The sequence below is a fragment of the Culex pipiens genome, chromosome 2 (assembly GCF_016801865.2).
Source record: "Culex pipiens pallens isolate TS chromosome 2, TS_CPP_V2, whole genome shotgun sequence".
Lineage (NCBI taxonomy): Eukaryota > Metazoa > Arthropoda > Insecta > Diptera > Culicidae > Culex > Culex pipiens.
The window spans coordinates 185089420-185100351 of NC_068938.1; the positions used below are offsets into that span (position 1 = coordinate 185089420).

The window sequence follows — 10932 nt, forward strand, 5'->3', positions numbered from 1 at the left end:
TGCACTTGATCGCGTAGACCTTGCCGAAGGTGCTAATCATTACGTCCACGCTGGATCCAGTAATTATCGAAATATTTTACGTGATTCCCGGGTTTTTGCACTTTGGTGATCGGTTCTTGTCACTAAACTGACTGACTGTACTAATATTTAGTGATTTGACAAATCAAGTTCAAAGACTCTTAAATTATGCTTTCATTAAACGAAGAAGTTTTAATTCAGTTTTAAGGCAGTTTTGGCAATGTAAAATGGTCTTGAAAATAACCTCTCTGGGATAACTTCAAGTCAAACAACGAAGAGTGACATAAAACTATGTGCCATGCTTCTAAAGTGCTCTTGAAGATACTTTCAAGAGATTTCTATCGTAAATCTTGAAAGCTTTGTTCAATATCATCACAACACCGAGTAGCAAATTTTAAATCTTTTATAAAACCTGCTAAGAAGTAGAAGCATTTAGCTTGTTACTTGGGTTATGATATCCGGGGACCGGAAGCGATATTCCAAAATCCGGTTAAAGCATCTTGTAGGGTTTGTTTAACAAAAAAAGTTTAACGAAACGTCATCATTAATCCATTTTCTTCCAAAATGGTCGTCATCACAAGAGAGCACACAATCGATGAGATGTTAATTTGCATCCTAATAATTTACACGTTTGACTAATTGTACAGTGTAAAACACCGATTTTGGATAGTGAATTCTATGGTTATTTTGAGAACCTCATTCTGTTTAGGAACCGCAGCCCGTAACCAAACGTCTCTTTAATGCCGCAATTCAACGGAACCGTTTGGAAACATGTTTTTATGCTCGGTTCGGCACATGTAAACTTTATCGAGCGTGACAAAATTTATCGCTGCTTCAGGTGGACACACGGCTGGGAGAACCGGAGACCGGCCGTGCATATAAAGATGGTTTATGTCCGCGACAGGCCATGAAACTGGCAGGCCGTTCTTTTCTGTTCCATTTGTCACAAACTCCTCGAGGTGTAATGTAGCAAACTTTATGTATCTATATTGTTTATGTATTTATATATGTGTTTAGTATGAAAGAATGTTTTACTGCTGGCCAAGTCCAATTGGTCGGCACAGCGGCACGGTACTGCACGAGAGAGCATCATAAAATAGGCGGTAATTCACGAATGTTCACACTGGCATCAGACAAACAGATTGGATCCTTAGAAAATAATATTCTTTTAATCGGAACGCTTAAAAGGATCATTTGACCAAGCGTCTCCTTTAAATTGCTTGAGTAAAATATAGTCGATGGGGACGCATGGTGGTTCAGCATTAACTATTGAATTTTGCTGAAAAAAATATGTCGTCTGTTTGTCTGAGCTGTTAAGGGTTAACTACCACCCTTGGGGTGACTCCAGCCAACAAATTTATTGATGCGGATGTGGAAGCTGCTGTTGATGTTGCTGTTGCTGCTGCTGCTGCTGTTGCTGCTGGTGAAAAACGGCCATCAGCTGCTGTTGCTGATGGCTGGTCAGTGGAATCGGATGCGTCTGGGGTGGCATCGAGCTGGACGCGCCCGGGGACATCGAGGCGGAATCGATCGAGTGGACCGAGGCACTGCCCGGCGTCGGGATGCCAACGTTGATGCCGACGTTAATTCCACCGATGTTAATGTTGGTGACGGTATTGAGGGTTGTGGCTGCCGAAAGGACAGCACCCACAGTATTATTGCCACCGATGTTGGTGTAGCCGGGATGGGCTGTGGACTGATGCTTCTTGAGCGAGTTCTTCTGGCCGAAGCTCTGGTGGCAGATTTCGCAGCTGTACAGTTTGATTCCTGGGGAGTGGGTGGAAAGAAGTGGATTACTACTTGATAGAAGGAAGAGCTTTTTGAAAAACTTACCCGTGTGGGTGCTCTCGTGTTCTACGAGGAATCGCTTTCTGATGAAGGATTTTTCGCAGTATGAACATTTGTATGGTTTGATGCCTGCAAGAAAATTATATGATTAAGTAATTCAAATACAATGCTCGTGTTCGGATAAGAGAGTTTGTTACCAAAATACTTTGAAACTATGGTAAATTAAGGTTATTGTCCAACTTACCCGTGTGGCTCATCTCGTGTCTCATACGGTTAGTGAAATCGGTAAATGCCTTCTCGCAGTAACGACAGGGGAACTTCTTCTCCCCGTTGTGAATTCTCATGTGGTATCGCAAATGCAGCTTTGCTTTGAATAGTTTGGAACAAACCTATTTGATTTGAAAGAGAAATATCAACGGTCTTGAGCTAATAGGGAAAATACAATCAATTTACCTCGCACTTGAATTGTGGGGTCTCGATGTGGTTGGACATGTGCGTCTTCAGACCACCCTTCTGCCGGAATGACATTCCGCAAACTGTGCACTATTATTTTAGAGAAAGAAAACGTTTAAAAAATCATTTGATAAATTCAAGCAGTGTAGCTTACCTGGAAAGGTTTCTCATTCGTATGCACCGTCATGTGCGTCTTCAGATTTCCCTTCTGCGTGAATGCCTTGCCGCATACGTCACATTTGAACGGCTTCTCATTGCCATGGGTAAGTTCGTGCTCCGTCAGCCGACCTCCGCTGCTGAACTGCAGCCCGCACAGAGCGCACTGGTACTTGTTCAGCCGATACAGCCGTTGCTGGTGGTTGATCAGCCCGTTCTTGTCGTGGAACCGGCGATAGCAGATCATGCATTGAACCGTCTTGTCTTGACTGCCTTCGATTTCCGCTTCCTGCTTGTTGATTTGATGGGCTTTTAGGGCGTGTGCCATTAGGGTAGCTTCATCGGGGAAGGACTGGGCACACGCTTGAGCGCAGCAGATCCAGCCGAGTTCTTGCTGAATGTCCTCCTTGATCGGTGCCATGATAGCCGTTGCGACCATCTTGGCTGGATGCTTCTTAGCGTGGCCTCGTCTTCTGGTGGCTTCCGAGAAACGGTTCCGGCACTTTTTGCACTCCCAGATCACCTCCAGCTGTCGGATGCGTTCCTTGTGGTAGTTTACCCTTCGCGTGGATTTGTACTTTCGCAGACAGCCATCGCAATGTACTCGAGGGTCTTCCTTTTTGCTTGCACGACCCTCCCGCTTCCGGGTGTGTACCTTTGCCCGATGGGATTCGAGCTCTTGGTCGGTATCAAAGATCAACAAGCAACCGCAGCAGATTCGTTTGCCATCCTCCACGTTGATTTCGTTGTACAGCTCTCGTTCAAAGTCGTTCATTTCCAAATCATCATCATACTTCGGTTTCCGCTTGTTCAGCATCGGTCTATCATCCGAGTCGTACGATCTCGCCTTCGGTTTTCTACCACGCCGCTTACCCTCGCGAGGTTCCTTCTTGATACGTCTGGGAACAATCTCCTCCTCGCTACCCTCCCAGTCACTTTCGGTGACGGTGTTGCTGTCACTCTCGGAACTATCCGAATCCGAGTCTACCCCACTAGCCCGACCATCATCGTCATCGCTCGATTCCTCAGATTCGACTCCCTCGGCCAGCAGTTCGTCGCTGGGTTCGATCTTAACCTCGGCAAACTGAAACACATCCGTATCGTCCGCCCCAAGCAGCGAAGAGAACTCGGCTTTCGAGCTGCCCGGCAGAAGAATCGGGTTCACCGATGGGCCCGATTCATCGGTTTTGCACAGCTTTCGCAGCGTGCGATCGCAGTCGCGAGCCGTTTTGATGAACGCGGACAGAAGGCGCAGCGTTTCCATACACTGGAAGCATATGTGGGCCGGGAGGCCATCGTTCTCGCGGATCTGGTTCCAAGGAACAAGAAACGGACATATTTAGAGTTTCGAAGTGATAACTTTCCCGATCAGACGAAAAAAAACGTAGAAATTATGATATGCAAGATTGTTGTTATTGAGATCGTCTGATTAGTTGTTGAAATAACAGATAAATGCCCTGAAAATAACATGGAAATATCAAAGGTTGGTCTTGTAATAACAAATGAATAACATTTATTTTATTGATTTGTTATTGCAATATCGTAGCTTGTTATTTTCTTGTTATTCTCAGCATATGTTTTTGTTGAGCTTTGTTATTTTGACAACTAATCCGACCATATTAATAACATAATTTGGCATTGATGTTATTACCGCCTGATCGGGTTAATATTCTGGGAAAAATTGCATCTATTGTTGGCCATCTAACTTTTAAGTAAACTTTAATAAAACCATTGATTCAAACTGCATTTCTCTTTATTGAGGAATTTATGATCACATGCAGTCATTCCTGCACATTAACCGCATACAAATGCAGCGATTTTTTACTTTATGAAGAAGATAGAGTGGCAAAGTTCGCCAGTAAGAGATGTTCTGTGCAGGCTGAAGCTATTTTTTGTGATTTTTTTTGCATTTATTAAAATTACTACGCGGAACTCTTTTTTCTTTGTGTAGCTGGATGTCTTACCAAAGATTGTACAATTTAAAATGAGGGAAGAATTGAATAAATCAGAAAATTCATTTCCTTCAATGTATTTATCGAACTTAATCCCAATATTTTAGAAAGCTTCGGTTATTTATCACAAATGTTGAAATCGCTTGTAAAAACAGATTTATTGTGAAATTATTGCTATAATTATTTATTTCAATGTTACTTTTTGTGCTGGAATATGTTTCAATTGAGGTTGATAGACCCTTTACTTTATTCCAATAGGATTTCTCGACACCTATCAAAAAATTTGCAATTTACGACTGACACTAACATTGAAACAATAGATTGAAATATTTTCTCAGCACCAAAGATTAATCAATTTCGCCTAATTTGCCCGTCTCCTGGGTGTAATTTCCTCTTCTAATCAATATTCTATCCATCCCATATCGTTCCTCTCGAAGGAATACACCCTCACCTGAATCGAGGTGCACTCCATGATGATGTTGGCGATGAAGGCATCGTCCAGCTTGGAGTAAACTGGAACGAGCTGAACGGAGCGTTCGCTCATGCAGGTTCGGCAAACCTCCATCGCGTTCCGATGCGGCCGGGACTCAAGCAGGTGCCGAGCGGTGGTTTGGCCTACCAGACCGCAGGTAAGCTAGCTAAATTTTTGATTTTCCCAAAGATTTTTTTTTCACTGTGGTTCACGGCTATCAACAAATTTTTATGAATGAGAAATTTTTCATATGCCGCTTATAAGAAGATTGACAGGTATGGTGTGACAGACGGTGTAGCACGAGCTGAACGTTTTGTATGAGGGACGTGTTCAGCTGGGTTCACTCTTTATTTGTATGGAACGCGTTGTTTGTCAACATCTTTCGTGGAAGTGGAATATGTTATGTGAGTTTGTCAGTGTTTGATAGTTAACTCTTGTAAATTGGAGATAAAATATTGATCTATGTAAGGATTGGATCCTTATAAGTTATACATTCAGTAAACAGGGTATTGATAACATGAACGTTTGCCGTGCTTGTGTGAGTAGCAGCTCTGGTGATTTGGTGCCGATATTCTCCAAATTGGGTGATCAATTCATCGCGAATGTTATCGTAGATTGCAGCTCAGTGACGGTGAGATATGTACTTTTTCAGCAACATAACTTATGTCTGACATATTCTTCTTTCTAATCACAGATTGTCGAAGACGACGGCTTGCCATCGTTTGTTTGCAAAGAATGCCTCACAAGTGTACAAATGATTGCCGATTTCGCGACAAAGGTCCGCGAGTCCGATCGCAAGCTCCGCCAGCTGTTCAAATCCGAAGTCACACTCAAAGCCATTGAGGAACCGAATACCGAGGAGGGTGAGTCCGATGTATTGAGCACGGCACTGGATCAGGTCAAAGTGGAGTACGATGACGATGTGGAGAAGGTGGAAAAGTCCGTTTCTGAGTCTGAGGGGGAGTCAGAATCGGATGCTTTGGATTTTGAGGATGGCAACGATAGTGACTGGAATGACGCCGAGCAGAAACAGTCAGAAGATGAGCTGGAGATCGCGACAGCTAAACGCAAAACTAAGCAAAAAGCGGTGGTTGAGCAGGACTCGGATGAAGATGAGGAAGAGGCATCGTCGTCGAAACGTCCTAAGCGACGGTCAGCTAAGAAAAAGGTAGTCAAGGATGATGACGACGATGATGAAGATGATGATATGGCGGAGGATACAATGACTGAAATGGAGCAGGAGATGTTTGAACTGGTCAAAATAGATCCTGCTAGGCACATTTGTTGTTGGTGCTGTAAGGATTTCGAAACCAGGGACGAGTTGAAGGCACATGGCGTGGAACATAACGATCGGAGAAGGCGACAAACATATAAACCGCACTCTTGCGAAATTTGCTACCGCCGATTCATTAGGGTGAAATCGTTCGAGAACCACATGATAATGGCAGCGGGTTTGTCAGCTAAGGAGATCCATCAGTGCAAACGATGTTCGGCTCGCTTCCTGGCACCCAAGCGGAGACGCATGCATGCACTATGCCACCACAAGGAGGATGAAAAACTTGCCCAATTGGAGCTCAAGCGCAAGAAGAAAACCCCAACCTGTTGCAATCGTTTCTGTTACCAAGAGTTCACAACAGAGGAAGAATTGCTGGAGCATGGTCTGAAGGAGCACATCAGTAACAAGCGCGCGGAGGTGGATCCGAAGCAACCGCACGAGTGCCCCGTGTGCTATAAAAACTTCGAAAGCAAGAAATCACTGCATCGGCATCGAAACAGAATCTACCGTGCAGGAATGCAATGCTCGATTTGCGGCAAAGAGTTCAAGTCACGACCCGCTATGATGACACACGAACGCAAGCACGTAGACGAGCGTCCGTACGGTTGTGAAATCTGCGGCAAGTGGTTTACGACCACGCACGGGCTCAAGAATCACCTCGCGGTCCACAAAGATGAGCGCCCGTTTGCGTGTTCCGTGTGCGGCTGGAGCTTCAAGCGGGAGTGCAATCTGAAGATGCACATGCTGATCCATTCCGATACGCTGCCATTCAAGTGCGAAGTGTGCGGAAAGTCGTTCAAGGTAAGTTTCGTGAGGGTAAGTTTGGTTTCAACTGTTTCGTAACTCGCTCTGGGTTGGTGGGGCTTCTACGTCCGGACATCGGTGACCAGAGAAGACTTTTTCCTTCTGAACGTGAGGCTTTGCCAGCGGTATGAAATTCCCTTCATTTGACGTATAATGTTGTATGTACGGAAACAAGTAGAATAGTTAAGGTTCGGAAGTCAAATCCAACAATGCCACGAAGTTGCTGATACGCCCTTTGGGAAGCATAGAAGCGTGATTTGACGACCGGCTTTTGTTGGTAAACATGTTTCACTCATGTATCGATGTAGTGAGAAACGAAGTGAGAAGGTTCAGCAGCGATTACACTGGAACATGAACCCAAGAAGACGTAGAAGGAAACAAAATAAGAAAAAGGTTTGACAACTCGACTAGTGCTACAGAAGGATTCTTCAATGGGAAGCTAGCATAGTTGAATGAAAAAGTAATGTTAATTTATTAGTAAATTAAGCGTTTCTAATAAGGATTCATTAGGAACGATGGTGATCTGTCGTGTATGCATCCGTAGCAGTACGAAGGGAGATAGTTTGGTGCCTATATTTTCCAAACTTGAGGATGAGTTTATCGCCAACTTAATCGTGGAGTGCAGTGGCGTTCAGGTTGTATTAGCTTGCGTTTTGTTGTCATTTAATAGTTGTAAATTCCAATCCAATAAGAACTGTGAGGTTTCCAACACTAAATGAGCTACAAAACTGTTAGAAACATAATCAATGACCACCGTCAACCCGTACAGATCTTCGAAGACGATGGCCTACCGACCCAGATCTGCTCGACATGTCTCAGCGATCTACGCCAAACGAAAAATTTCGTGCGGAAGGTTCGCGCATCGGATCGCAAGCTGCGCCGATCACAGCGCAGCGAATTGTGTGAGGTCGAAAAGCTGGACAGCGGAGATCACGTCGACGATGACGATTCGCCGTGGCAAATGATACAGGTGCACGTGGAGGAGATGAAGCTGGAGAAGGAAGATGAAACGGAGAGCAATTCTGGGGCAACCAGGGCGAGGAAGTCTCGGCGAATGGTGAAGCGGACGCGGTTTGCACCGAGCGATTCCGAGGAGGATGAATCGGTCGACGAGCTGCACAAGTTGTTCAAGAAGAAGGTAACGTGCAAGGATGATGACGACGATGCACCGATGGAGTTGTCCACGGTTAAGCGACAGATGATGCGGAGGCAGAAGCGTAGAGTAGTGGACGATTCTCAGTCTACTGAAAGTGAGACGGATTCCGAGCCAGTTATCAGACGCAGACGAAAGCCACGAGCCCGAAAGAGAGAGAACAGTCTCGCGAAGCATGATTATTCGGAAGATGAGCATATTCCCAGCGAAACACTGCACGAAATGTACCGGACAGTGTCGGTCGATCCCGATACTCATGTATGCTGCGCTTGTTTGAGGATCTTCACCGATCGAGCGGAGCTTGTGGAGCATGGGAAAGTTGCGCACAACAAAAAAAAGTACGTCAATGAAGCCAAAACGAACATCTGCGATGTCTGCTTCCGGCGGTACTCGAAGGCAAGCGCGTTGCAAACACACAAGCAGAGTTTTGTAGGACTAAACGGAGTGTATGAGTGCTGTCGATGCATGACACGGGTGACGGCTCAGAACCGTCGGCAGCATGCGCGGATTCATCTGAAGCATCGTGACGAACTGACGGACCATGAGAAACCCCGACGGGCACAAATTTGCTGCGCAAAAGACTGTCTGGCATCCTTTCCCACTGAAGATCTGTTGTTGGCCCATGGAAAAGAACAGCACATCGACAATAGAATCGAATCGGACGATCTGGAACGCCGGTACGAGTGTCCGGTATGTTTCAAGCGGTTCGAGAAGCGTGATGGCCTGACTCGTCACCGACATCGAATGTATCGGGCAACGCATCAATGTTCTGTATGCGGGAAGGAGTTCAAGACACGGTATGAAGTGTTGCTCCATGAGCGGAACCATGATAACATTAAGCCGTATCCGTGCGAAATTTGCGGGAAGAAGTTTAACTCTAGGGAAGCGGTTCGTATTCATATGTTGGTGCATTCAGATGATAAGCCGTTTGCTTGCATTTCTTGCGGATGGCGCTTCCGGCGGAAGTGTAATCTAAACAAGCACATGATGAAACATAAGGAGGATACTCCTTATTCGTGTAGTATCTGTCAGAAGACGTTTAAGGTAAAGTGTGGTTACGAGACTAATTGAAATCATTTAAGCCTAAGTACAATAGTGAAGCAGATTGTTTGAAGTATGTTTTTCTTTAACAGGGAAAATACCATCTTCAGTATCACATGCGTATTCACACTGGTCACAAACCGTGGCAATGTCGGTATTGTGAGAAGTCCTTCGCAGATCATGCCAACAGGGCTCGTCATGAGACATCACATACAGGTGATATCTTTCATTATCATTGTCAAATTCAGGATATTTAATCTTGTTATTTTTAGGCATTAAACCATACAAATGTACGTACTGCGATAAAAGTTTTATCCGTAAACGTTATCAGATCGAACACGAGAGTACACATACGGGTAAGGACATTTCAACCCCCTCTTCCTCAAAATCTCCCTCTAACAAACTCTCTACCTCAACCAGGAATCAAACCGTACCGCTGCGAAATGTGCAATCGAACGTTTGGCCAGAAGGCGGCCCTCAAGAAGCATCTGGATATGCACCCGCTGGCGCCAGAGAATCAGCTCTCGTTGGCTCAGCCCTCGCCGATGGCCGAGATGCCCATGTCGCCGCAAATGCCCCCACCGCCGGCCCCGACCACGGTTGCGCAGGGGATGACCTTGCAGCAGGCGGCCGTCATGATGGCGGGTTCCGGCGCCGGGTACAGCCAGCAGCCGATGTAATGAGTGCATGAGAGGTGTTTATTCTCTTAATAATATGCTGGATTAATTTTAGTTTGAGGGAAAAATATTTTAAGGTTTTCAAATTGATTAATAAATACCTAAATTTTTTGCTAAATGATATGTTTTCAAACATCTTTGATTACCAAATTTCCCAAGCGTCTGAAGTCTACACAGAGAAAAAAATCATGGTAATATTACATCTGGGAAGGGGTACATCTTTTATGTCAGAAAAAATGTGTAATTTTACCTCTGAAAATGCGTAATTTTACCACTATTCTGGTGTAATGTCACTTTTTCAGTCTAAATTGAGGTAAAATTACATCATAAAAGAGGTAATATTTAACCTTCTACAATTACACCTTCCAAATTTACACAATTTTTTGCTGTGTTCAAGATGGGGCAAAAACAGCGGAGATAAAATATCGAATAAAAAAATGCATTTTGTAAATTAATAGGCAATCAACCTCTCAAATTTGACTAAAATTAGGTCGCAGAACTCAAATTTGAAATCAAACGTTAGAAAATTAAATTATAAATTAAAGTTATCTAAACCCCATATTCTTACAAAAATTGAAATGTACAAAAAATACCAAAAAAAAGCAGAAATAGCAAAAATACAAAAAATATATTAGACAATACCAAAAACACAAAAAAAAAACAAAACAACAAAAATTACCAAAAATACTAAAAATTCAAAAAATAACAAAACTACCAAAAATTAAAAAAAATAAAAATACCAAAATTACCAAAAATAACAAAAATACCAAAAATAACAAAAATAACAAAAATACCAAAAATACCAAAAATACCAAAATACCAAAAATACCAAAATACCAAAATACTAAAAATATCAAAAATATCAAAATTATCAAAAATATCAAAAATATCAAAAATATCAAAAATATCAAAAATATCAAAAATATCAAAAATATCAAAAATATCAAAAATATCAAAAATATCAAAAATATCAAAAATATCAAAAATATCAAAAATATCAAAAATATCAAAAATATCAAAAATATCAAAAATATCAAAAATATCAAAAATATCAAAAATATCAAAAATATCAAAAATATCAAAAATATCAAAAATATCAAAAATATCAAAAATATCAAAAATATCAAAAATATCAAAAATAT

General features: G+C 42.9%; 2 protein-coding genes across 2 annotated transcripts; one reads left to right on the plus strand and one right to left on the minus strand.

Annotated features, from left to right (window-relative positions):
* Positions 1-978: 978 nt before the first annotated feature.
* Positions 979-5073, minus strand: LOC120415363 (RB-associated KRAB zinc finger protein-like). The gene is made up of 6 exons (XM_039576854.2): positions 4819-5073; positions 2414-3724; positions 2260-2349; positions 2051-2195; positions 1852-1935; positions 979-1785 (listed from the first exon to the last, which is right to left on the minus strand). Exons 1-6 carry the CDS (start codon positions 4930-4932, stop codon positions 1376-1378), a joined length of 2154 nt encoding a protein of 717 aa, XP_039432788.1. The 5' UTR covers positions 4933-5073; the 3' UTR covers positions 979-1375.
* Positions 5074-5224: 151 nt separating this feature from the next.
* On the plus strand, positions 5225-9908 carry LOC120415365 (zinc finger protein 26-like). Its single transcript, XM_039576857.2, has 6 exons — positions 5225-5470; positions 5534-6916; positions 7689-9116; positions 9206-9329; positions 9386-9469; positions 9534-9908. Exons 1-6 carry the CDS (start codon positions 5357-5359, stop codon positions 9791-9793), a joined length of 3393 nt encoding a protein of 1130 aa, XP_039432791.1. The 5' UTR covers positions 5225-5356; the 3' UTR covers positions 9794-9908.
* Positions 9909-10932: the final 1024 nt, after the last annotated feature.